The sequence below is a fragment of the Haliotis cracherodii genome, unplaced genomic scaffold, assembly GCF_022045235.1.
Source record: "Haliotis cracherodii isolate W230 unplaced genomic scaffold, xgHalCrac1.p SCAF_17, whole genome shotgun sequence".
Taxonomy (NCBI): Eukaryota; Metazoa; Mollusca; class Gastropoda; order Lepetellida; family Haliotidae; genus Haliotis; species Haliotis cracherodii.
In genome coordinates, this window is record NW_027266272.1 from 6,301,552 (window position 1) to 6,328,658 (window position 27,107).

General features: G+C 41.6%; 1 protein-coding gene across 4 annotated transcripts; it reads left to right on the forward strand.

The window, feature by feature from the left end:
* Positions 1 to 382: 382 nt before the first annotated feature.
* On the forward strand, positions 383 to 27,103 carry LOC139464859 (uncharacterized). Of its 4 annotated transcripts, XM_071246412.1 has the most exons (9): positions 383 to 500; positions 8,822 to 9,091; positions 10,592 to 10,687; positions 12,210 to 12,569; positions 14,630 to 14,805; positions 15,764 to 15,899; positions 16,865 to 16,891; positions 21,242 to 21,256; positions 24,088 to 27,103. In XM_071246412.1, exons 1-9 carry the CDS (start codon positions 458 to 460, stop codon positions 24,171 to 24,173), a joined length of 1,209 nt encoding a protein of 402 aa, XP_071102513.1. In that variant the 5' UTR covers positions 383 to 457; the 3' UTR covers positions 24,174 to 27,103. The 4 variants fall into 4 exon arrangements, with proteins under 4 accessions (XP_071102513.1, XP_071102514.1, XP_071102515.1 ...); XM_071246413.1 differs by lacking the exon at positions 21,242 to 21,256; XM_071246414.1 differs by lacking the exon at positions 16,865 to 16,891.
* The last annotated feature ends 4 nt before the right edge of the window (positions 27,104 to 27,107 follow it).

Consider the following 27,107-nt stretch of genomic DNA (forward strand, 5'->3'; position numbering starts at 1 on the left):
ACGCAGACACATAAGATTCCGCTTATAGCAAGCTAGCGCTGCACAGACTACTAGCCGACAACTAAATTACTTTAATGTAAACAGTGCGCAGACCAAATTTCCCAGTTTTCACCGTCAGTCACACGTACATTGCGTCATCAAGAATGTTGGCATTCACCATAAATCATGCCTCGGGTCACCATAATTTGTGAAGACAGTAAACTTATTGAATTACAGAACAATAATCCGAATGACACATAATAAAAGGATAATCCTCCAATTAATGGCGCTCCAGGCTCGTGTTTGAGGCATCCGGTGATTGCACTGTGTGTCTAGTTTAACCAGGGTAAGACAAGGTTATATATATGTACAGCTCACTCAAGAGAAAATAGTGCGGGACTACTTTTGTGACGTCACTGGTTAGCAGGTAGAAGCGGGACAGAGATAGCGTGCGTTGTGTGTTAGTTGAACGGGAAACATGTCGAGGATTATAATAGCAGCAGTTTGTGTTTTATTTGCAGGTAAGTTCTTCAAACTAACGGATAAATATGTGTTTCCCAACTGCCAGTGTATATAATCATGCATTTACTGAACACACCTGGATTTACACCTGCCGGTTTCAAACGCGCGCCATGTCTTGCTGATGGGACAGTATCGGAGCAGCCTAGTCATGCTAGTCGGTTTCAGTTCGGGGAATATTTGATACTGGAAGTCCACACAAGTATGGTTAATACTTTGATAAGGGAAATATCCCCTTTCCGCTTGTGTGCGATCTGTTCTTGTCAGAAGCCGGCGTCTGTACAGACGCTTACCGGCTTCGTCTGATGCATTTGAACACGTGATCTGTTTTAAAAAGTATCGATCTGAGATCTGTGTAAATGGATCAATTCATGTTTAACACATCTTAACACACAGAGGAGCACAAATTTACGAGTATCGATCGTCACAACCAATAACGCCACATGTTACCGATGACAGTTGATTGTCTAGTAGTAGACAGAACATTGTTCTATCGTTTGTATTGCTTTCTTGTCTCGTAACCCCGCGGTGTGGATTCAGGCGCGGCCTGTTGAGGCGGTTATGGAGAATATCTGCTTATGTAATGCGATAATCTCACTATCCAAATGCTGAGCGTGAATGCAACAATGAATATTCTTATGCGTGTTCCTTTATCGATCGAAGCCAGTGTATGACATTTTTATGACCTGCATATTAGTATCATTTGAACAGTGTTATACATTGGTACACATCCACGTCATATTTTCTCCCGATATCGATGTCAAAGCTGGTGAATAACATTTGTATGACCTTGATATTTCGTATCATTGGAACAGTGTTATACATCGATGCAGGTCTAAGTTATTTTGCCCATGTCTCTAGTCATTAATATAGTTCAGTAGAAACAAGAACAACTTTGTAGTGGTACATAATCCAGATTCATATTCACTTAATGATATGACTGAATAGCCTTCACTTTTACTAATGGGTATCTGGAAAAGGAGTATAATGTACGAATGGGGAAATAATGTCCCTAACAGCATATTGTTGCACTGGTAGATGCCACTTTGTAGTGGTACATAATCAAGGATCATATTGACTTAATGATATGACTGAATAGTCTTCACTTTTATTAATAGGTATCTGGAAAAGGAGTATAATGGGGAAATAATGTCCCTAACAGCATATTGTTGCACTGGTAGATGCAGAGGAGGGATGCAGTAGGTCTGATTATTTCCATATAGCTGGAATATTGCTAAGAGCAGCGTTAAATAACAAACAAACAATTTTGTTTGTGTCATAACATAACGATGTGACATAACAACCTCCCCTCTCGTTTTTTATGTACATGCTACCCTCTTTTGTTCTTGCAGTGGGTGTTGTGATCAGTGTACTTGTAAAGTCTCTATCATGTTTATTAATACATCTGGGTTGGGAAGATCTGATGACATGGGGGTGATTCATCAAGCAATAGTCATTCCCATGTTAATTCTTGTCATAGTCAATCCTCTAAATATCAGAGTAACATCTAATAATCATTCCTCAACGATTGGCAACCTAAATTCATCTACTGCTCATCACTTGGCTACCTATAAGTAAATATGACTGGCAACAATATCTGTTGGCTCCTCCTCTTTGGTCCCTACAAAATAAATGATAGGCAAAAGGTAGCCAGTGGTTGAAGCATTCACTTGTCACACCGAAGAACTGGGTTCGATGCCCCATATGGGTACTAAGTATAAAGCCCATTTCTGGTGTCCTCCACTGTGATGTTATAATATGTAATTTTGATAGAAACGAGTAACTACATTTAAATTGAAAAAGGAGACACAATGAGATGAGATTCAAAACCTATTGAAAATCAAGTCTTGCTTCATTTAGAGCCATAGCCATGATAGCATTACAGTACAAGGCTCAAACATTTCCTTTATCCCAACTTGTCTAACATGGCAAGTGGATATCATTTTGTGCTTGTGATGTAATATTTTCACATATCATTTTGTGCTTGTGATGTAATATTTTCACGTACCCTTTCGTCTCAGTTATTATTTGTGAGCTTGCAGAATGAATAACTAACATGGTAAAGGGACTGTGAGAGAGGCTGTAGCTGTTGCGATGGCAATGGTTAATCGTCTATAGTCATAAATATGTTAGTCATTGGCACACTCTAGAGATTACCATCCATTAGAAATCAATTAACATGCTTGATGGATGGTAAAATGCAATGCAGATATATTTTCCCCCAAACCATTCTGTCATATGCTGATATTCCCTACTGCCCCTTAACTTCGGCTAAGCTGTGTATTTGTGTGAAATATGCAAAGTGAGTCAACATAATCAATGAATTTTTGACTTGGATAAATACAGTAGCAGAACAATTATACAGAACATAATTGCTCAGCTATTACATAACTAATGGCCATTTGCAGACACTACTTATACATGCACATACTACACAGTGAACAAGGAAGAAAAATGCAACTTCTCTCTAATTGTAAACATGGCAACTTGCAGGTATGTCGTTGTTGTGAGCTAGGCACATGTGACACTTGGGACAGCACACAAAGAGATGCAGTTGAAGTCACCATTTTAAGTAGATTGTGTTTTAAAAAAATTTCTGCTCATTGGTTTGAAAATACCCAAGAGATTATTGATATATTGAATATGCAAAGAAAGTATCAGTATCCATTATGAGTTCATAACGTGGGAAAATAGAAATACCCAATGTCTAAAAATATTTTTTTGAGCCCTGTTGCATCCCAGCATTTCAGTATTAGTGTGATATGCATGATGTATGGTGAGTTTGTTTGTTTGTTGTTTAACGCTTCACTCAGCTATATGACGGTGGTCTGTAAATAATCAAGCCAGTAAATAATCATACAATCCAGTGATTGATATCATTAGCATCGATCCACACAATTGGGATATGATGACATGCATCTAACTACAATAAGTCACCTTTTTACTGCAAGCAGGGGTTGCTGATAACCTATTCTAACCCGGATCTTCACAGGTCGTGTTGTAAGGAATTTCAATGTGTGGGGGCCTTGGGCTAGTCATCCAAAGTTGTCTAATATTATTGATAGGGTGATAGCAAGGAATTTTTTTTTGAAAATTGGGTATCCATACAGGGCTGGAGTTACGGAACTTGATTTAACTTGCACCAGGTGCTTTTGACGTGAAAACTGAGTTACGCCAAACAACCAGGTCCAATAAATTTAGAAGAGTTGTAACCATGGTAACACTGATGCATTAACTAGTCTAAATAAATATGATCTCAGATCTCTGTCCGTCATGATTTTATATATTGGCGTATTGCTGTACAACAAAAAAGGGACATGTTAACATAATTTTTGGTGACGTCGAGCCCAAGAAAGCATATAAATTTCACATAACGCAGGGATTGGCTTGAGTTGTGTTGTTGTATGGTACATTAAGCTTAGGGGTAGTGAGTGTGCTCAAAGATCATTATTGTTTGGGGAATGGTGGGTGAGACTAAAATTGTAGCTTTTTACATGATGCACTTGGTGCACGTTGACATAACACCAGTGAAGACTGGGTTTAAAATTGGTCTGCAGCAACCCATGCTTGACGTAAGAAGCAACTAATCGGATCAGGTGGTCATGCTCGCTGACATGGTTGATGCATGTCATCATATCCCATTTTGCGTGGATCGATGCTCGTATCAATCACTGGATTATTTACAGACCGCCATCATATGGCTTGAATATTTCTGAGTGTGGCGTTAAACATCAAACAAACGAAAGCTTGTAGACTTAAACATTAGGTAGCATATTACAATAATCATAACTTTATATGCTAATATACTAACACTTTAGATACTAGTAGCTGAATCGAGCCCTGCCGTAACAGTAGAAAGTCATAAGTAACTTGTTCATACAGTTTAGTTTCCAGAGATATCATGCTAATGTCTCCTTACTTGTTACAAGGGTTCGAGACCCGTGAAGATTTCCTGGATAGAGTAGGTCTTCAGCAACCCATGATTGCCGTAAAAGGTGACTCTGCTTGTCGTTAAAGGCGACTAACTGGATCGGGTGGTCAGACTCGCTGACTTGGTTGATGCATGTCGTTGGTCCCAATTGTGTGGATCGATGCTCATGATATTAATCACTGGATTGTCTGGTCCAGACTCGATTATTTACAAATCGCCGTCATATAGCTGGAATATTGCTGAGTGCGGCGTTAAACAACAAACAAACAAACAAATACAAAGGTTCGAAATTCCTTCTATTACTGTGGCAGTGTGGTTGCCTCGTGGTTAAAGTGTTCACTTGTCACCCTGAAGAACCAGGTTCAATTCCCCACATGGCCATAATGTGAAGCCCATTTCTCGTGTCTCCTGCCACAGTATTGCTGAAATATTGTTAAAAGTGACATTAAACCATACTCACTAACTGGCTTTTATTAATGTGCAAATGACAGGGTAGGTTCTTAAGGGCGAATTTAAAAAGGTACTGTCGCCTTAATGACACTATTTGGAATCTCATTCTGTGTAATAAAAACACCTTGTGATGCTTTTTGTCATGTGATCATGGTGATGCCCATGCTTAAGTTACTTCTGCACAAATATACTGGACAAACAGAAACACCCATAATACACAGAAATTCAAATAAGCTATTACTTTTTTCATTGAAATGCATTCTGGTTGGCACATTTGAGTCCCAGAGGGCACAGCTGCACATCCATATGCTCTGTCACACTGCATGCTCTGTCACACTTTAGTATGTTAAAAGCAATCTAAAGCACTGATCATTGCATGCTCTTGGGCCTTTTCTGTACAACAAACCTGTATCGGCCTTTGAACAAACCTGGTGCCCATCATGCAAGAGGATGGTCAGGTAGAATAGTGGTTAAGGTGTTCACTCATCACGCCGAAGACCCGGGTTCGATTCCCGACATTCAAGTCCAATTGTGGTGTCCCCCACCATGATATTGCTGGAATATTCCTAAAAGCAGCGTAAAACCAAACTCACTCCCATCATGCCACGTTTACAATTAGTGCCCTATTCCATACTTATCATGCTTATATATTGAGTATCTGGGTAGTGGGGTAGTCGTGAGGTGAAAGCCCTTGCCTCTCATGTTGAAAGCCTGGGTTTGATTCTCCACATGGGTACAATGTGTGAAGCCCATTTCTGTTGTTCCCTGCAGTGATATTGCTAGAAATAGGCATAAAACCATGCTTTCTCACTGGTTGGTGGGGTAGCCTCGTGGTCAAAATGTCTGACTTGGTGGATACATGTCATCGGTCCCAATTCCGTGGATCGATGCTTGTGATATTAATCACTGGATTGTCTGGTCCAGACTCTATTATTTACAGACCACTGTCATATAGCTGGAATATTGCTGAGTGCGGCGTTAAACAACAAACCAACCAACCGACCATTTAAGCTAGGCTTAAACTCTGTAAATTGACAAGCTTATTAACATAAACATGATAAAGACTTTAAAAATTACTTCACTGGTATGATTGAAGCTTGCATCTAAGATTGTATCGGTAGCTCCTTGTGGAATTGTGTTCATTCCTTGGATGAAACTATTGCTTTGATTATCGGCAAGTTACATCAGGAGACAGGTGGAAAAATATATATTTGCAGGATCTCGTACTGAAGACAGCTTGACTTCTGATGTCAGTGTAACCAGAGATGGTACTATCATGTGGTGATAATCTAGCTGGCTTCACTGATGGTGCAGTAAACATTCATCTGAAACCCCTGGAGAATATTTATGGCAATTTGTATCCCATTACACGAATTCTATCCTATTTGAAATACAGTGAACACTTGAATAAACCACACCGCTATGAAAGGGAATTCATTCCCCAATGCAAACATGCTTGGATTCAGTACTGAAATTGTTGTTTGTAATGGTGTCATGGATGGGACTGTAATTGATAATCAAATAATCTGAAGGATGTTTTCAAATCTCTGAATGGTGCGGATACATGGGAATCCTCATTTTGGGGCGGTCGGGTAGCCTAGTGGTTAAAGCGTTCGCTCGTCACGTCAAAGACCTGGGTTCGTTTCCCGACATGGGTACAATGTGTGAAGCCCATTTCTTGTGTCCCACGCCGTGATATTGCTGGAATATTGCTAAAAGCGGCCTAAAACCATACTCAGTCAGTCAGTCAGTCAGTCAGTCAATCCTCATATTATGTGATTTTGACAGTCCAGTTTTTGATCCTGCTTAGTGTGTCAAATGTGTCCTATGTGAGTATTGTAGTGTAGTTTGGCAGTCAGCCCAAGTCTCTGTCAGCTTTCTGTTCAACTGCACACAGGAATGTCTGCTGTCTGTTGTGCTTCAGTAAGCGGGGGCCACCTCCCACTCACAGTTGTAGGTGTGTAGTCACATGGCTGTGACACAGCAGCAGTAGTGCTGACTAACACACACAACATACACTCACCAAGGATTTATCTAGGACTCCTAACTAAGTGCCCATGGCACGCAAAATTAAAAAAACATCAGGTATTTGGAAATTTTAAAATTAAATTGGGAATGTTTACTGTCATTTGCGGCAGACTCAAGGCCAAAAACCTTCCTCTGAGCAGGTCTAGGTGAATCCCTGGGTGCCCTGGTTGTACGAAACAGCTTAGGGGTATGACTGTCGTAGGTCGATGTTAAAGTATGGGAGTTACAATCACCTTCACACTAAGATAGCTTTGTACACCAGCACCCTGTCAACAGCCTAAGAATAATAAATTCTCACTCATCCACTTGTTCAAAGACAAGTAAAAATGATGAAAAGTAGTTACTGTGACGACACAATCATATCTTCCTGTTGAGTCAGCTGAGAGTTTTCACTTTTATTCATTTTGAGTGTGTTGATAGAGGAAGGGAGGTAACTAGGGTAGCATTGTTAAAGAAGCATGGACAAATGTTTCTTTTGGGGGCATTTCTACTGCCAGAGATAACTGAAATATTTTTAAGTTTAGTTCACTTCCAATTCGGGGTAGAGTAGGTCTTCAGCAACCCATGCTTGCCTTCAAAGGTGACTATGCTTGTCGTAAGAGGCGTGGTCAGACTCACTGACTTGGTTGATGCATGTTACTGTATAATAGTAGGTTTGCGTGATCGATGCACATGATGTGAATCACTGGATTGTCTGGTCCAGACTTGATTATTTACAAACTGCCGTCATATGGCTGGAATATTGTCGAGCGTGACGTTACACAATAAACTAGCAAAATCACTTCCAATACACTCAACGTGGCCAAATCAGATAACGAAAAAGGAAGTGAATTCTTTACATTTCTTCATAACAACAAATTTTCGAATGAATGTTGGCTTAGCTGAAAGTTATTACTGTGGGAAATTTATAGGGGTATAAATAATTCCATCATAATGTGCTATTGTGATAGCTGGCAGTTCTCTATCAGAATGGAGTGGTGTAGTTAAGCCTACTAGTTAAAGCATTCACTCTCACACTGAAATCCAGGGGTTGATTCCCACATGGGTATACTGTTTGAAGCCCAATGGTGTGTCAAGCCATGATATTGCTTAAACATGTTAAACTGTTATAATTTTTTACCTGGGCCCCTACAATTAAAGTCTTGGAGTCCACTGGACCACCATGATAAACAACCCAGGAAAATCCCAGTTGCAGATGTAGATTTGATATTCTTCCTGTTTGCAGATGAATCACAACCCTGAATCACTTGTCGGTAAATTCAATCGCCTCGATTATGTTTCTAGATTCGTCAGCACCATACCCGTGCTCATGGGTTTCACCGAAGTGGTAAACGTCTGTGACCTGCATCACTTTGGGCTTTCCTCCCACATTAAGCTGACGCGCCGTGATATAACTGGAATACTGTTAAAAGCGGCGTTAAACGCAACTCACTCACTCACTCACTCTTAAATTTTAGAGATTGACAATAGGATATTGTAATCCCGAAACATATAGGCACAGTGAATGTTATGCTATTTATTGCCAGCTGGGTAATACTAGAGAAACTGCACACACTGGTGTTTAACAGTTTCTGTTATTAGCCATGTATTTTACCCCAATATAATTTGTAATGTATCACAGTATATTTGTGTTTAATCCCTATATTGTATCATGGGCTTTTGACCGGGATGCAATATTAAGTCGTTACACCACTGTTGCCTAGTGGTTAAGCATTCTCTCATCACGTCGAAGGCTTGGGTTGATTCCCCACATGGGTACATTTAGTGAAGCCCATTTCTTGTGTCCCTAGCCATGATATTGCTGGAATATTGCTAAAAGCGGCGTTAATCCACTCACTCACTCACTCCATCACATGAAAAAGTTCAAGGTTTTACTGTTGTAACCATGGTAATGCATTCTTGTGTCTGTTCCAGGCATCAGCCATGCACAAGATAACCCAAGGTTTGACGTCACTGGACCCGATTACGTCAAAGAAGGAGATGAGATTAACTTGTCCTGCACGACAGATGCAGACGTGCAGTTCATGGCATCAAAACAGCTGGCTATTGTCCACAAGAACCTGGTAACCGAAACCGAGACGATCATTTCAGAGCAAGAGAGTCTTCTTGTTGCCTCAGCAGATAATTATGTGATCAAGCTTGAAATGATACCCATTGTTCGTGTCACCCTCAAAATAAAGACAGGTAAGTACAGCAAGTGTACAGAGTTATCATGGCAAGAACTCAACTTTACTCCATAAAGAATCTATGCTTAGGGGTGCTACAGAATATGTATGGCAATATGTTTGGAAAATACCTGTAAATTGCTTATTCAAAGTCATGGATATCTTCATCTTGTTGACAAACTTCACAAAAGTGACACGGTGAATTGTGATTATGAAATGCAGAAATTTGCAACTTATTCGTGCGACAAAACCATCTTGAAACCATTTGTGAACAGGTTCCTGCCTAATACATGTAATAAGTGTATTACGCGTACATTGTGACCATAGCAACATCCCAACATAACGGCAGCCACCGACAAAGTTGTGAAAAATTGTGAGTGGGCAGGCAGTTGTGTAGGTTCTTATATATTCAGGTTTGTAACAAATTGCAGATGAAAGTACAGGAAGAACTCATTCAGTATATTTTAATACGTATCGCAATCTACAAACCATTATTGCAATAAATTGCACTATGAAAGTCGGGCCAATACCCATCATTGTTATGAGCCAGTGTCCGTCTTGTAAGTCGGATATCATGACATACTGTTTGATTTGACATCACGTTTTTCAGACCCATACTGAGTACCAATACTTGAGTCTGCTGACGGTAACCATGGTCACAAGATAGATCAAATTGTAGAAAATAGTTTTTACTTTTGACTTCACAATGAAAAAATTGTTACATTTGTCCCTGATTATGAGCTGAATGTTTGTGTACACACTTTTATATTCGGTTTTGAGTTCAAATAGTTATAGATAATATCACACCCGTGAAGATCTGGGTTAGAATAGGTCTTCAGCAACTCATGCTTGCCGTAAGAGTCAACTAATGGGATTGGGTGGTTAGGCACGTTGATTTGGTTGATGCAGGTCGTTATATCCCAATTGCATAAATCAATACCCATGATATTGATCACTGGATTGTCTGGTCCAGATCGAATATTTATGGTGCACCATCATATAGCTGGAATAGTGCTAAGTGCGGAGTTAAACAACAAACAAACATCCCATGGTCGTATATTCAGCTCAGTGTATTCAGCTTGTGGTTAAAGTGTTTGATCTTCATGCCAAAGACCCAGGTTTCGGTTCCCCTGATGGGTACAATGTGTGAAACCCATTTCTGGTGTCTCCCACCATGATATTGCTAAAGGGGTAAGAACCATACTCTCTCACTTACTCATTCAGCTCAGTGGACCATTTTCCTGCTTACTATAAACATTGTTTTGAACCTTGTGTTTTTGCTTTATGTAAGAAAATCGGTAGGAAGTCAGCTACCAAGGATATAGTGAACCGTTCTTTGGCCTCGAGTCCGAAGCCCTAGTAAGCTCAGCTAATAATAGTCCATGTATGAACATTAAATCTTCTGAAAATAAGAAGAAGAACCATGTTCGGGCGAGTAAAAAGTCACAAGTCTTTGTCAAAGTCTGTTTAATACCGGATTTTGAGATCTTGTAAAATTTCGTGATTGAATTGTTTCCAGCTACTGCTGCTGCTGACGGGGAATACACATGTCGCACACAGAAGACAGGGACCAGTGATGCTCTAGAGTCAGCAACCAAGACAGTGGTTTTCCTCGGTGAGTGAGTCTGGGATAACATAAGGAGTTTTCAACCAAGCAACTTGATGTTTAAGTTGTGCAAGTCATGTTTTAGTTCAAGATAAAGAAACAATGTTATATTTCAAATGACTAGTATATAGCGCTTAAAGAACTTCCCTGTACCTGCTCAGAGGCCGATATTCTGCAGCAAAAGTTTCCTAAATTTCCTAATTTGTGTAGGGGGCACGGGTGGCCCAGTTGTCTAAGGCACCGCGATTCGCACACCAGAAACATATGATTGTGGGTTCCAATCCCGGTTCGCACCAATTATGTTTCTAGGGTTGTCAGCACCTTACCCGTGCTCTTGGGTTTCACCAAAGTGGTTAACGTCTGAAACCTGCACCACTTCGGGCTTTCCTCCCACATTAAGCTGACACACCGTGATATAACTGGAATAATCTTAAAAGCGGCGTTAAACCCAACTCACTCACTCACCCACTTAATTTGTGTTGATAAAGTTATGACCATGGCGATGTGATAGTTTGTTTTGAGGTGACTTGTATTGTACTGCTCAGAGGACCAATTAGGATAATAATGCATTAATCAGTTAATGCTTGATTTTACATTTAGAATTGACTGCAATATTATAGTACCTCTGAAATTAAGTATATAACAACTTTATAAAAATAATAATTTGTAACAGTAACAATTATATCCCAATCGCCATGCCAAGGGCTCTTGGAAGCCTGGATCACGCGGATAAATCCCTGCTTGTATTAACATACTATTAACATACTAGCCGGGATTTATCTACATGATTGATATAGGAAATGTTACTTTTATTGTGTTTATTGTTCATGTCACTAAAGAATATAATCACGTATTAATACATGTGACTCTTGTAGTTTGAGAAAAATAACTCTTTTGGGGGGGGGGCAAAGTCCCTGTAGTGTCACCTGCATAAAAATTGGTTCTTTGTGGCATGATGTCAGTCTGACGTACTTAGTGAAGGAAGTATGCCTTAAGCAGATTTTACGGGATAAGTTTTCCCCACAGGACCAAAAATCTATTCCTGTACTGACTGATCAGGTTTCTGTAGGGTCTGGATTTGACAAATTCCTGAATATGCGACTACGTTATTCCCTCCTTATTTTAATCAAATTGATATAGTCATAGGTAATATTATGGCTTGGTAGAGGTGCCCTGTATTTCCCTGTCAACAGGACCAATATAAAGGAGAGGCGTTATTGTATTTGATAAAATATTGTATTACCTGTGAAATTAAGAAGAGAAGGACTTTAAAACAATCCCAATATTGCGCAAAGTAATTATATTTTCCCAATTTGGTTTCCAAGGGCACTTAATATTGAGTCCAAGATAAATCCCTGGGCCCCTTTCCACAAAGCGATCTTGATGCTAAGTTAATCGTAACTCCCCCACTTTAACGAAGGCTTACGATCACCACAGCGCTAAGATCACTTTGTGGGACAGGGCCCTGCATGTTTGTGTTTCATGCCCAGCAATGACATGTCAGCTCATGTATCTGTGCTTGTCTCCTCAGCTCCAGTGAGTGGCATCAAGCTGACAGTTGATGGGGAGGAAAAAGCTGATGGAGACATCATATCATCGAAGTCTAAAACACTGTTAGTGACATGCGAGGCAATGGGTTCCAACCCAGCACCAGTCATTCATTTAAAGACAGGCGACCAGCATCTTAACACGGGTGATGTCACCGCCATCTTGGACAAGGACGGAAACAAAGAAAGACGGTCATACAAGGCCTCGGTCAGCTATGAGCTAGACTTTGATCACAAACTGTTCGATCAGGTACTCAAGTGCCATGCTAAACCAGACTTTCCGGAGGGCGTGACCATGGAAAGCGCAGACCAGACGGTCAGCGTCACCCTTAAAGGGATTGTAGGTGAGTGAGTCATGAATGTGTGATACCTGTCAGCTGGAGAAACCAGCAACAAGGACTTGCATATGCCTTTTACCGCTCCTTGATAATTTTAACTTCGCTAAACTATGTTAATAACGAACACGCTTATAACAAACTGACGGATATAACAAACTTACTTTTTTGTCCCGACCATTTGCTATACATATGCAGTATATGCCTTTACCTTATATCGACTATGATTATAACATGTATAATGAACTGTATTAGTGGTCCCTTGTACATGTTGTAGTTTGTTATAACTGTAGGTTACTGCAGTGCTTATTTTTTTAACATATAAAAAAACTTATCATTAATGCCAGTCTTCAAAGCATTTGTTGATACATCATTTTTTTAAGACATATCGTCTTGTCAATCATCCACATGCATCATTATCATCACCAAGAACATCAACATGTCTGTTTTTGACCAGTGTAAAGGAGCATGTGAAAGCAGAGCTACTGATAATATGCGTATTTGCGTGAAATACCTACAAAACTATTCAAAACCCGATTACTTTCAATTAACATCATTACATGGGAACAGGAACGCATGCATTCTATTAAAAACTCAAATGTATAAAAGCAGCATGCGTATATTCCCAATTAAGCTTTTTTAGCATGCGTACAACAGAGCTAATTTCCGACATTGTCTGAAACACAATTTTGAGCTAATTTAATTTACGAGTCAAGTCTATGTTTAGAACAGTTATATGCATCTAAAACATTATTTCATTATCTTTTAATCATTTTGGGGTGAACCCAACAGAGTGATGAATAGATGAGTGTAAAAATATTGGTTACCCAATGAAAAATGTAATAACCCAATTAAAATAGAAACCTTTGAGTAAAAGCTCAATTGTAACGAATGTTATATTTGGGATAACACTTTCTTAGTAAAGTACAGATTCTCGTACATTTTTGGGTTGAGTCCTGTCCGGGATTCGAACCCACACTTGCCAGAGTGAGGCTGTACTTTACTAAGAAAGTGTTATCCCAAATATAACATTTGTTACATTTGACCACTTTCTGAATGGCATTGTGTATTCATAGCTTTCGGCCATGTGAACTGTGCCAATTTACACTTGTCAGAGGGGTACTCAAAGTACGTGATCTAGACTACCAGTTGTCAGACTTTCATTTTTGTGGAAGCCTCCGTGGCTGAGTGGGTTAGATCGCTGACTTTGTGTGCTATCGATTAGGTGCCTCACTCTGGCAAGTGTCGGTTCGAATCCCAGACAGGACTCGACCCAAAAAAGTATGAGAATCTGTACATTGCGTATTCAAAAGCTCAATTGCTCAAAAAGTTATCTGGAGCTCTGGAAAGCTCTTTGTCTCCATCTGCCTCATTTCCTGGACATCTGGAGACAGCTTGAGCTTTATCATTATCATCATCGGCTACAAAAAACAGATCTCCTTGGAATTCTTTGACAACCTCATCCACTAGGCTAAACCCCCTTTCATGTTCGAATGAAGTTGTTAGTCCAAGGGAGATAACTAGCATTATGACGGGTAAGGTGATGCTTAATTTGTATGTAGGATCATCTACCAGTGGGCAAGCACTAAAAAATCAGCATTCGTCCGAACTAGTACAAGCAGCCCCACACTCACATGCACATCACTATCTAGGTGCAATAATCTTGAACACAACATTAAGCCTCATTTCACCTCACCCAACGTCTGTTCCTCATGAATACAAGGTCACGGGTGGCCCAGTCGCCTAAGGCGCCCTATTCGGTGTGCATAGTTGCATCCCTTGGGCAAGCCAGAAACATATGATTGTGGGTTTGAATCCTGATCGCCCTGATTATGTTTCTAGGTTTGTCAGCACCATACTCATACTCGTGGGTTTCACCGAAGTGGTAAAGGTCTGAGACCTGCATCACTGCATGGTCTGGTCCAGACTTGATTTGTTTTTTAATAGATCGCCATTATATAGTTTGAATATTGCTGAGAAACAACAACAACACAAACAAAAAGAAAACATCTAGAAAGTCAACTATCAACTGATGTAAATCTATAGGTGATGTATTTTCCATGTTGCAGACAAACCAATGGTTGCGTGCAGCAACAAGACTGCCAGTGCCAATGACCGCCGAGTGATCCTCACTTGCTTTGTGTCCAAGATCCCTGCAGTGAAGTCAGTCATGTTTAATGTTGGCAACCGACATCTGCTGTATCCTGGCAACCAGACAGAATCTCTCACAGAAGTCGTACAAAAGGTATGTATTTGTTTCAGGTCAGATTAGGGAGAAGAGAGAGACTCTCGCATCCATATGTGATGTTGTGTAGGAACCAATGAGGATTCTGGGTTAAAGTTGGTCCCTGTAGCAGCATGTGCTGGTTGCAAGGGGCAACGGAATGGATCTGTTGTTCAGGCTTGACGTGCTGGAGTACGGGGTCAACATACTCCGAAAGAGTGGATCGTTGTTCATGATATCGGTCTGCATGGTTCGTTATATGGATTATCTGGTCCACACTAAATTATTTTCAGGCCACTGTCGTATCGCTGTACCATTGTTGACTACAGCAAACAACAAGCCCATAAACATTTAAAATGATGTTCCCATCTGTCTCCCCATCAAACACCCTGCCTCACATCATTTTGTTGCTTTTTCTGAACTATATACGAGGAATGCATAAAATCCCATGCACCCTGAGTGATCCTGCTACAACGGATTTATCTTACTGACATGTTTTAATTTGACACTGTAAAAGAATAAACACAAATTCAAAATTGATAGAAAACAGCTGTTTGATTGAGCTGGTGTTAATTTGTGCTATGTAACGTTACTTCCACTGACTCGGGGGGGGGGGGGGGGGGGGGAAGCATGCAAATTTTCGCTTTGAAGTTGGATGTAAAGGATTTATTCTGCATCTAGTAAATTCTTGTGCAGTCTGTATTGCTCATGGCGGGGTATAAGAGATTTCTTTCCCCACTCAGACATTTATTACCCTCCAAGGCGGGTAACACAGTATTTTATCAAGATCACATGGACCAATCAGATCTCATCATTCTGACATGATAAGAGTTAATGAACACTGATGCCTTTTTACAAACGAAAAAGCTTCAAAATAAAATGCCTCTTAGCTGAACATGCCCATTTGGAGGGAAAGAACTAATTTATTGAGGCCTAAGATGCGATGTGTTTCTTCACCTGTGGGTTTAAATTTTTCCAGGATTTTAATGCCACTCACAATGAAGTGATACTGAAGTTCTTCGAGATGGAAGAATGGCACTTCTCAGCCAACATCTACCTGGATGTGAAAGGATACGATGATCAGGTGTTCCAGTATCCAGTGTATTTGATAAGAGGTAGGTTTCCATGGTTACTTGTAGATACTGGTGATGCTTCTTGGGCAGACTAGCTGAGTTCAGCCATGCTGTATATCTTGCACTAAACATCTTGGTGTCAAGGCCGAGCATGCACTTGTATTAATGCTATCAAGGATACATGCCGACTAAACAGAAATATCGATCCTAATAGAGGCTAGACATAGATTGATATTGTCATACTTGAATCTTATGTGTTTTGATTCAGCTGATAGAATAAAAATGATAAATGTACAGTATTACAATTAAGCCTTTTTTAAGTATCTCTGATTTTTGTTCACCAAAAAAACACGTCTAATAAAGTAGTTGTGATGAAATGATTGTACGGTATTATAATTAAGCCTTTTTTAAGTGTCTGTGTTGTTCACAAAAAAACACATCTATTGAAATAGTGATGAAATAATATTTGTACGGTATTACAATTAAGCCTATAAGTATCTCTGTTTGTTCAATTACGGCCATATCATTTAAAGTCAGTTATACTCCGCATAGTATTACAATACTTTTGCATTAGTGGTGGGAACATGGCAATTATATTTGACTTATAGCTTATTCAGTTTGCAATAGTTATACTACAACAATCACTTGGTTTGAACAAATGAGCTGCTTGGCTGTTCAAATGAAGTCATTGGTCAAAGGGAGATAACTAGCATCATGAGTAAGGTGATGGGTGAATGGTATTGACTCTGATTAAAATGCTACCATTACAAGTGGAGGCTGTGGTGTTTTTGTTTATATGTTAGCATATTTGTATTGCAATATAGTCTATCCTGCATTTATGATGAATATAGATTGATGGGAGGTAACTGACAGTTGAGCTAGGAATGACTGATCACTGTGTTTTGATGGCTGACCTCCCATGGTTCCTGCTTTTGCAACAGTTGCAATGAATGTTTAACAAATTTGATTTTAGTTAAGAGAGTAAACCTATGTATTTCCAATGACAGGCAATGATACCCCCACTGAAACGAAGGGTAAGTGGTGTTGCAGGGCAAGGTACTCAGGACTTGGTTCACTAACACCTTGTTGCGGGTAGATGCATCTAACATACATGTGTGTAGACACCTGGCATCCAAGACGTTGTGTAAAGTAGTAACCAGTCTCCTGGAATATGCTGGATTCTGACACGTTCTTTGTATGAGGGGGGTGGTCGGGTAGCTTAGTGGTTAAAGCATTGGCTTGTCACACTGAAGACCCGGGTTCGATTGCCGACATGGGTACAATGTGTGAAGCCCATTTCTGGTGTCCCCCGATGTGAAATTGCTGGAATATTGCTAAACAAGCAGCTTAAAACTAAACTCACTCACTCTTGGTATGAGGATCCTGTCGCATGTAAAGATTTGAACTGTGAAACTGTTAGTATTTTTGACACAAACTGAAAATGGAATCAACTTATCAATACAAAACTGAGCTATGTTTAAATGATCTATAGAAACAAAAATCTAATATAGAGTATTCAAACAAAATTGACACAAAAATTGTTGCGGAGGAGTCTACTGTATACTACATTGTACTAAGTGACGACCATCTGATATGTGCGGGTTCAGGTGGGTGGGCTCTATTTTGTATGGAGACTACATACTTTTTCAGCAGCAAAATCAGATATTTTATATATTATAACTATGAGCTTAAATATTTATTAAAAACACCTTGAATCTGTGTACTTTTTAAAGCAGAAGATTTTGTTAAACATACCAGTAGATATTTTTTTCAAAATATTCTGGGACAATTTAATTTTTGTAAAAAATATTTTAGGCCCCCTCCCCCCTTCCCCCTTCCCCCAGAATATCCAAAGGCTGGTCCCGGAAAACAGTTTGACAGATGAATGAATTTCTTTTTTGTGAAAACAAGTACTACAAGATAATGTTAGGCAAAGAACCTGTTAGAGTTCATCATGTTACATTCCTGTGCTGGTTAATCCTGCTCACCTCCGTCTAAGATGCCGAGATATCCACACAGTGCAGTTGTTAGAACTGGTTCTTCTGACATAGCGTGCACTAGCTTGGCCAGTTTTCATTGACAAGCCCTGGTTTAAGCATTGACTTGCAAGCTCTGGTTGAAGCATTTGCTGCAAGCCCTGATTGACGCATTGACTGCAAGCCATGGTTGACGCATTGACTGCAAGCCATGGTTGACGCCTTTACTGCAAGCCCTGGGTGACACATTGACTGCAAGCCCTGGTTGAAGCATTTACTGCAAGCTCTGGTTGAAGCATTTGCTGCAAGCCCTGATTGACTCATTGACTGCAAGCCCAGGTTCAAGCATTTACTGCAAGCCCTGGGTGACACGTTGACTGCAAGCTCTGGTTGAAGCATTTACTGCAAGCTCTGGTTGAAGCATTTGCTGCAAGCCCTGATTGACGCATTGACTGCAAGCTCTGGTTGAAGCATTTACTGCAAGCCCTGGTTCAAGCATTTACTGCAAGCCCTGGTTGAAGCATTTACTGCAAGCCCTGGTCGACACATTGACTGCAAGCCCTGGGTGACACATTGACTGCAAGCTCTGGGTGACACATTGACTGCAAGCCCTAGTCGACACATTGACTGCAAGCCCTGGGTGACACATTGACTTCAAGCCCTGGTTGACACATTGACTGCAAGCCCTGGTTGACACATTGACTGCAAACCCTGGTCGACACATTTACTGCAAGCCCTGGGTGACACATTGACTGCAAGCTCTGGTTGAAGCATTTACTGCAAGCCCTGGGTGACACATTGACTGCAAGCCCTGGGTGACACATTGACTGCAAGCCCTGGGTGACACATTGACTGCAAGCCCTGGGTGACACATTGACTGCAAGCCCTGGGTGACACATTTACTGCAAGCCCTGTGTGACACATTGACTGCAAGCCCTGGTCGACACATTGACTGCAAGCCCTGGTCGACACATTGACTGCAAGCCCTGGTCGACACATTGACTGCAAGCCCTGGGTGACACATTGACTGCAAGCCCTGGTCGACACATTGACTGCAAGCCCTGGTCGACACATTGACTGCAAGCCCTGGGTGACACATTGACTGCAAGCCCTGATCGACACATTGACTGCAAGCCCTGGTCGACACATTGACTGCAAGCCCTGGGTGACACATTGACTGCAAGCCCTGGTCGACACATTGACTACAAGCCCTGGTCGACACATTGACTGCAAGCCCTGGTCGACACATTGACTGCAAGCCCTGGGTGACACATTGACTGCAAGCCCTGGTCGACACATTGACTGCAAGCGCTGGTCGACACATTGACTGCAAGCCCTGGGTGACACATTGACTGCAAGCCCTGGGTGACACATTGACTGCAAGCCCTGGTCGACACATTGACTGCAAGCCCTGGTCGACACATTGACTGCAAGCCCTGGGTGACACATTGACTGCAAGCCCTGGTCGACACATTGACTGCAAGCCCTGGTCGACACATTGACTGCAAGCTCTGGGTGACACATTGACTGCAAGTCCTGGTCGACACATTGACTGCAAGCCCTGGTCGACACATTGACTGCAAGCCCTGGGTGACACATTGACTGCAAGCCCTGGGTGACACATTGACTGCAAGCCCTGGGTGACACATTGACTGCAAGCCCTGGGTGACACATTGACTGCAAGCCCTGGGTGACACATTGACTGCAACCCCTGGTCGACACATTGACTACAAGCCCTGGTTCAAGCATTTACTGCAAGCTCTGGTTCAAGCATTTACTGCAAGCCCTGGGTGACACATTGACTGCAAGCCCTGGTCGACACATTGACTGCAAGCCCTGGTCGACACATTGACTGCAAGCCCTGGTCGACACATTGACTGCATGCCCTGGTCGACACATTGACTGCAAGCCCTGGTTGACACATTGACTGCAAGCCCTGGTTGACACATTGACTGCAAGCCCTGGTTGACACATTGACTGCAAGCCCTGGGTGACACATTGACTGCAAGCCCTGGGTGACACATTGACTGCAAGCCCTGATCGACACATTGACTGCAAGCCCTGGTCGACACATTGACTGCAAGCCCTGGTCGGCACATTGACTGCAAGCCCTGGTCGACACATTGACTGCATGCCCTGGTCGACACATTGACTGCAAGCCCTGGGTGACACATTGACTGCAAGCCCTGGTCGACACATTGACTGCAAGCCCTGGTCGACACATTGACTGCAAGCTCTGGGTGACACATTGACTGCAAGCCCTGGTCGACACATTGACTGCAAGCCCTGGTCGACACATTGACTGCAAGCCCTGGGTGACACATTGACTGCAAGCTCTGGTTCAAGCATTTACTGCAAGCCCTGGGTGACACATTGACTGCAAGCCCTGGGTGACACATTGACTGCAAGCCCTGGGTGACACATTGACTGCAAGCCCTGGGTGACACATTGACTGCAACCCCTGGTCGACACATTGACTACAAGCCCTGGTTCAAGCATTTACTGCAAGCTCTGGTTCAAGCATTTACTGCAAGCCCTGGGTGTCACATTGACTGCAAGCCCTGGTCGACACATTGACTGCAAGCCCTGGTCGACACATTGACTGCAAGCCCTGGTCGACACATTGACTGCAAGCCCTGGTCGACACATTGACTGCAAGCCCTGGTCGACACATTGACTGCAAGCCCTGGTCGACACATTGACTGCAAGCCCTGGTTGACACATTGACTGCAAGCCCTGGTCGACACATTGACTGCAAGCCCTGGTCGACACATTGACTGCAAGCCCTGGGTGACACACTGAACCAGTACCACAAAGTGTCCAAAGCGTTAAGGTGATTGTAAGTCGCATACTCATTGGCTTATGATATTTGTAGCGCTAATATCAGATTGTGGAACAGGGCACTGGTTCATGCACTGCAAGTCCTCATTGACACACATTGACTAAGAGCATGGGTAGACCCATTGACTGCAAAGCCCTGCTTGAAGCAATGTCTGCATGACAGTTCAGAAGCCATCTTACCTGCAAGCCTCAGTTTTTTCTGAGAACTACGAAATTTAGTGGCAGCTGTACATGATACATCACGTTAAATTTGGATTCTTTAACACTTGCATGTTTGACAATGTTATGAAGGTTCTTTTGTCTGAGTTTGCATGACCTTCCATTAACAACTGACCCTAACATCTACGGGGAGAAGGGAAGCCACGGGTTCCGGGTTCATGACATCAGGAGAGGTGCACACTTCGAGATAGAGCTGTTGGCTGTAAGATACCCATGTCGTGGGTTGTGGGCATGGGATGCAGGATATTGCTTACACCACAGCAGTCATAGGGCATCATCTGAATTGCTTGGCAGAAGCTAGTCATCATTCATTATAATATATTAAAAAATTCTGTTTCGTCATTTCAGTTTCTGCTGCTCAAGGTTAAGATTTTTTTAATATCTCCCTGCGTGATCATGTAGCTTTAACTTGATGTAATCAAATTGCAAGCTTGCGCTTTCAATCAATTTTCACATCTATAGATGTATGTGTTTTATTTGCTAGTTACTACTTCATGTCATCAGATCAATGCTATTTCCGTCCAGGAGTCTTGATCTATTTTCACGACTACATACAAAACCAGATACACACTAGTTCTACCCTCATCAGGGGCGGTCGGGTAGCCTAGTAGTTAAAGCATTCGCTCATCACGCCGAAGACCCGGGTTCGATTCCCGACAGGGGTACAATGTGTGAAGCCCATTTGTGGTGTCCCCCGCCTTGATATTGCTGGCATATTGCTAAAAGCAGATTAAAACCATACTCACTCACTCACTCTTCCCTCATCAGACACCTCCATATCTACCCCTCCCATGCTACACACCTGCACAACAGCTACACCACCACCCAACACCATAAGAAATGCCTTCTACCAATCCAATACCCACACAGCCACCTACCTTGCTGACCCTACTCCACATGAAATGGCTTTCTCATCTCCTTACCTTCCCCCAATATTATATGACCATTTCCACGGTCTGGTCGTGAAGAGCCGGGTTAGAATAGGTCTTCAGCAACCCATGCTTGCCGTAAAATGCGACTATTCTTGTCATAAGAGGCGACTAACGGGATCGGGTGGTCTGGTTCGCTGACTTGGTTGATGCATGTCATCGAATCTAACTGCTTATGATATCAATCACTGGATTGTCTGGTCCAGACTCGATTATTTACTTGCCACCATCCCACAGCTGGAATATTGAGTGCGGCGTTAAACAGCAAACTAACCAACCAACCATGGTCTGGTGGGAGAACGGAAGAGCAAGGGTACAATCCACAGCCATGTTATACCAAGACGTGAAATGATGGTAGTTGTTGTTACCCTCCCTGGCGCTCAGCATTAAGGAGCTCAAACAAGGACTGGTTGGCTCGGAGTTGACCATCTCAGTGGGCTATTCATGTTAAATGCGACATGGTATCTCAGTGGGCTAGCACTATGAAATTGGCATCAGTCTGGACTTAGACAAGCAGTCACAACATTCTCCCTCACTCTCCGTTAAAAGATGGTACTTGTTGTTACCCTGTCTGGCATTAAGGGGATAAAACAAGGACTGGTCGGCTCGGAGTTGACCATCTCAGTGGGCTATTCATGTTAAATGCGACATGGTATCTCAGTGGGCTAGCACTATGAAATTGGCATCAGTCTGGACTTAGACAAGCAGTCACAACATTCTCCCTCACTCTCCGTTAAAAGATGGTACTTGTTGTTACCCTGTCTGGCATTAAGGGGATAAAACAAGGACTGGTCGGCTCGGAGTCAGTATACTGTGTCTGAGTGGGGTATTCAAGTTAAACTGTGGCATGGTATCTCAGTCAGTGAGCTAGCACTATAAATCGGCATCAGTTTGGACTAGTACAAGCAGCCACACACACACACATACACGTGCATGCATGTCACTATATAAGTGTAATAATGTTGGACGCGGCGTTAAACCCAACCCCACCTCTCTCTCTCTCTCTCTCTCTCTCTCTCTCTCTCTCTCTCTCTCTCTCTCTCTCTCTCTCTCTCTCTCTCTCTCTCTCTCTCTCTCTCTCTCTCATATGAATCCTTATGGCACTACTATTATGTGCGTCACATGCTTCGTCACCTCTCACAACATACACTTTCTTACATAAGTGCATTGATTTCACCTTGATTTCACCTTGCCACCTAACTTGCTCTTCCACCTTCCTATATCGACAATGTTCACACGAAAAAGAGTCTGACTGCAAATTTCGAACCCGTACCTGTTAATTTATTTCACCTACTTAGCTCAATAACAGGCTTCCTATGTATGTAAGATGTGAAATAAAAAAATGTTGGCCTGTAGTCTGGCAGTATTTCAGTCATCTGTGTACAGATAGACAGGAGGCCTCAGCATACCCAGGACCAGGATGCCTGAGTTTTATGGATGGCATTGATGCAGGCTGTTTCATTTTATCCCAGTTTACACAGTACTGATAAGGATGTATGAAATTAAGTATTTAAATTAACTAAGGGACAGTCGGGTAGCCTAGTGGTTAAAGTGTTTACTTGTCATGCTGAAGACCCCGGGTTCCATTCCCGACATGGGTACATGAGTGGAGCCAATTTCAGGTGTCCCCGGGTGTCATATTGCTGGAATATTGCTAAAAGCGGCGTAAAACCATACTCGCTCACTCTAAATTAACTGGAGTGTTAACTGCACATTTCCTAGGTGAAAATAATTTGGGTTGCTGATTTGCTAACCTCATGGTGTGGGCCCTATGTACAGGGAAGGTTAACAGTGCTCTTGTAATGTCATACAGGTGGTGGATGTGTGATTCTGTCACTTAATGTCTGATTTGTACCATTGATGCCTGGACACAAGTGAACAGTAGTTTGTAATTCAGAGTGCAATGTGTCCTGAGACTTGTATTGTATTCAATGACATGAATAGTTGTTTCAAAGTAGAGTCATGTATTCAATAATGGTAACACTATGATTTTCTTAATGCAGTCGGTTAATGTCTATCTGCAGAAGATGTGTTTTTGTCCAATTTGAAGCACTTCGAATGAGGATCCAAACACAGATGATGGCATTGCTGTTTGTGTTTGATTACCTCATGACTGAAAACACAAAACAACTAAATTTGATTTTTTAGGCATGTCGACAAATATTATCAAAAGAATCAAAGATGCTTTTTCAAAATGTCAGTTCATGTTTGCACATAAAAACACTTCCTGGAGTTAGTACTTGTATTGTGCGCTTTATGTTTCAGATGTGAATGGTGCAACTTCCCTGACAGGGGCCACAACTCTGTCCATTGTGTGCCTGCTGGCTGGAGTGTTACAGAAAGTGTTATGAGCTTCTGAGATTATACAACAATAAGAGTAGGGAAATATGAAGCTGCAAGTGCTGAAGAGGCAACAGCAAGTCCAGATTAACTTGACCTCCCCACCACTCAAGCCTGCAGACAGCTGACTATATTACTTGGCTGTATGATATATCAAAAGTTTGCTGAGATACTCTCAGAAGTTTGGACAGTTGATAGTCATCAAAAGTTTACTGAGAAAGTTGGCTCTTGAAACGTTTCAGTTTCAGTTTCAAGGAACTGAAACTTCCGGAACGTCAAGCTTATTCGGAGAACATTCCTTGCCAGTGTCTTACTACAGGCTCCTTTTATGTCAAGTTAATTCACTGTTGTTTTAATAGACTTTTATTCCAGACAGTCTAAGATAATAATTTCTTCCCATCTCAGCAATAACTGATCTAAGTTGTTATGGCCTTAAGTGTTAAATGTTGTCGCCTGAAATCCAGATATGTGTTTAGTGTAATTAATTCAGGGAAGTTGAGAAGACAACTATTTGGAAAGCAAGATTTATGTCACTATTTTCCTCATCAGTCTTCGTATTTTTGAAGACTGGTGTTTTTGTGTGTACGTGTTCAAAAACTGTTACCTGTAATGACTTTTAAAGTTCTTCTGCCTGTAGCGTTGTTTAAATACATTGTATCATACTTCTGTTTATCCACCAGGCATGGTGGTATAATCTTTCATACTTACGTTCTTCTGCGTGTGTTGTGTTTAAATACATTATGTCATTCTTCTGTTTATCCACCAGGCGTGGTGGTATGATTTTTCATACTTACGTTCTTCTGCCTGTGTTGTGCAGAAATGTTCCCCTCTTACTTAAATTCGTCTCCTTCAGTTTTCTGTGCGGCAGCCTTTGAGCCACATCTGTAATTATGCCTACCATTACCTTTGGTACAGGTATTTACAGCCTGAGTTTTGCCCTTTAAGTATTGACTAATGGTGTATGATTTTCTGCTTCTGATATGCACACAGCGATTTAATTCCTCATCACAATATAAGAATCAAGTAATCAATACTTGCGTGTGGTTCTCCGACTTGGGGTTGGCTGTTTGTGTAGCTAATGTGATGAAATGTTTGATGCACAGCAATATAATAAACGGTATGTTTGTGTTGATTTAGTGTACCAACTTAGTAATAACCTTGGTGTATGTTTGACAAACCTGCGCTGCAATACTTGTATATACTCCTCAGTGATTTATCTGAACCACATGGTAAAGACCACCACATGCAAGTACCTCCACTTGCCACCTCACTCGGTAGTATTCAATAGTCAGAGCACAATTTGCATAATTTAATCATAATTTTAATATCAATTTGTGAAGACCCTTACACTTGTGCCTACAGTTTCCACCCTAAGTGTTGGTGTACCCCTTCCTTCCACACTAATTACCCAAGTCCCCATCTCAATGTTTAGGATGCCCATCTTCCTACCTAACACATCCTTAACTCTATCATCAATTCCTGTTTAGGAAGTTGCCCTCCTGACCACAACGCATTCCAAGTTAACCCTAATGCATTCCTATTTAACCCCACCCAACCACCTCGCTAAACACCACAAAATTTAAATGCTAGGACAGTTGCGAATTTATATTTCTACGTGTGTCTAACCCATACATCTCCAGACTGTCTTCACACCCATCCTCAGCCCCTGCCCAAACCTAAATATATACTCAACTACATTCAAAAGGGCACACTTCCACTTCATTGTTGTGTTATGTGTACGTTTAAGAAGGATGCTGTATTTATATACACTATTTTGTCTGAAAGGAAATTGTTTTGTATAATCGTGTACGGCCTCCACCTCAGACAAGTGCTATTATAGAACTAGAGAATACAAACAGCCCCACACTTGCAACCTACCTCAGATTCGATGGGGTGGGGGAGTGTGGCCTGTGTTACAGCAGTGGGATACCATGTATATTTGCGTGCATGTTGGTCTGGCGTAATGCTCAGTGTACAGATAGGTTGTCATGGTAATCGTGTAATGCAAGAAAAGCTATCTCCCTTTCACTGAGGTAGAAATATGTCTTATTTTGTTATGTAAACTATACCTTTATGCAACATTCATACATTCCATTTCTCCAGGACTGAAGGAGTTATAAGTCCACAGTTGGATTGCAGTGGAAGGGAGGTAACTCTCTGGGTGTAGCAACAACATTCGGTGATGTGTATGAGACTATTTTGAAAGCAGCCAGTTGAACAACCCTAACCCTGGCAGTCAGTGGGCCTCACACATTATATGGGAGTTTATTGTCTGCTTTTTATAGTTTTAAGAATCTAAAGTTTTTCAACAATGATGTATACTATATGTGTGACTCATGGATAAATAGAAACAATATCTATCTACCTGGCTTTGTAGTGATTTGTTTAGAAAAACACTAGTTTTACTGTTTCCTTCAGGCTTCAATCTTACACGCGTCTTAAAGGGTAAATGCTTCCAACCTCTTTCCCATGTTCAGCTGTGTGGAGCAGTGATAAAATTGATTAAAATACTCAAAAAAGAGGACTCAGGTCCAGGATATATTGACTGAAAAAAAAAATTGTTTCTCTTTCGGTAAAAAAATATAGGAATACAAAATGAAAGCGCAAAGTCTTTAATTGCTGGATGGCAGATAATATTTTGTATCCCTTTGGAAAACGGGCTGGGCTGTCCTTGACTCTGCAGTATGATATGCTCTTCCAGACCCCTCTATGCTGGGGGGGGATATGGGTGCATGCTCACGCTCACCTGTATTCTAGGACAGGTACGTGCAAGAGAGGATGTGATGCTTAGAGGTTGTGGCAGGTTTGAACCATCCATACCATTGTAAATTTTACAACGACTGTGATTGGCCAAACCCTAACTTGTAGAATCATCTAGACTGTTGCTGTCTTCTGTTGTCATAGACACATCATGTTGTAATAAAGATTTTTACAGCTTTCATCAT

Bases quoted from the DNA above. Each gene is read 5' to 3' on its own strand.
- LOC139464859 (XM_071246412.1), top strand. From the start codon at position 458: ATGTCGAGGATTATAATAGCAGCAGTTTGTGTTTTATTTGCAG. The intron at 501-8,821 runs GTAAGTTCTTCA...TGTCTGTTCCAG, and splicing joins AGTTTGTGTTTTATTTGCAG to GCATCAGCCATGCACAAGAT. The intron at 12,570-14,629 runs GTGAGTGAGTCA...TCCATGTTGCAG, and splicing joins CACCCTTAAAGGGATTGTAG to ACAAACCAATGGTTGCGTGC.